General features: G+C 34.9%; 1 protein-coding gene across 1 annotated transcript; it reads left to right on the forward strand.

The window, feature by feature from the left end:
• Window positions 1–127: 127 nt before the first annotated feature.
• On the forward strand, window positions 128–977 carry LOC125852366 (defensin-like protein). The gene is made up of 2 exons (XM_049532108.1): window positions 128–218; window positions 801–977. The coding sequence occupies exons 1-2, from the start codon at window positions 155–157 to the stop codon at window positions 971–973; spliced, it is 237 nt and encodes a 78-aa protein (XP_049388065.1). The 5' UTR covers window positions 128–154; the 3' UTR covers window positions 974–977.
• The last annotated feature ends 21 nt before the right edge of the window (window positions 978–998 follow it).

Below are 998 nucleotides of genomic sequence, written 5' to 3' on the forward strand. Positions count from 1 at the left end.
TAAAATATAATTAGTTATTTGTAATTAATTAAATTTCGTGCCTAATCAAATAATCCGGTAAATGAGCATCTATAAATGCGCCCCTTGGTTACTCCTTGTTTCAACCAATTCTCAATATATTTCTCAAATTGCATTTTCCTTTCTCTATTTGAAGATGGGACACTTCAAGCGTTTGTTTGCAACTTTCTTCCTTGTAACAATGCTGCTTTTGTCCAGTGGTTTGTCTTCTTTCTTTCATATTATTTAATTTTATCATATAGTTTTATAATATTAGCTCTACATCAAAACTTAGCTCAATGGAAGAAAATTGTCCAAATGATGTTAAGAGTCTTAGTCCTCTCATTCACCTCCAATGTGAGAGTACTCTTTTTTTCATAACCCTACACACACAAACCCAAACACGATCCGATACTGAAGTGTGAACAGTTTATTTGAAAGTTCAATATCATATTTTTTTAATTCTAATATCATGATATATGAATTTTAGACTTAACACAACCCAAAATCAGCTCAAAGCACTATAACAAAAGAAACATTACCCAAATAAAATCCGATGAACACCCGATATCATATGTTTTGATTCTAATATCAGTTATATGAATTTTGGACTTAAGACAACCCAAAATTAGATCAAAGCACTATAACAAAAGAAGAGACATTTACCCAAACACGATCCGATACTGAAGCATGAACAATTATTGTTGCTATACAATTAAATTAAGTATCCTAGTTATCTCATCCACAGCCGATGTGGGAGTCTTCTTTCATCATTTATAACATGTTTGGCTACAATTGAACAGAGATGGGAACAATGAGCAGTGCAGAGGCAAGAACTTGTGAGTCACAGAGCAACCGTTTCAAGGGGACATGTGTTAGGGACAGCAATTGCGCCACCGTTTGCCAGACTGAAGGCTTCATCGGCGGCAACTGTCGTGGCTTTCGTCGCCGTTGCTTTTGCACCAGAAACTGTTAGAACAAAGTTTCTAAATGAAATACTC

Source organism: Solanum stenotomum, unplaced genomic scaffold (assembly GCF_019186545.1).
Source record: "Solanum stenotomum isolate F172 unplaced genomic scaffold, ASM1918654v1 scaffold34250, whole genome shotgun sequence".
Lineage (NCBI taxonomy): Eukaryota > Viridiplantae > Streptophyta > Magnoliopsida > Solanales > Solanaceae > Solanum > Solanum stenotomum.

Coding starts and splice junctions, on each gene's coding strand:
- LOC125852366 (XM_049532108.1), top strand. CDS start 155: ATGGGACACTTCAAGCGTTTGTTTGCAACTTTCTTCCTTGTAACAATG. Junction 219..800: donor AATGCTGCTTTTGTCCAGTG/GTTTGTCTTCTT, acceptor ACAATTGAACAG/AGATGGGAACAATGAGCAGT.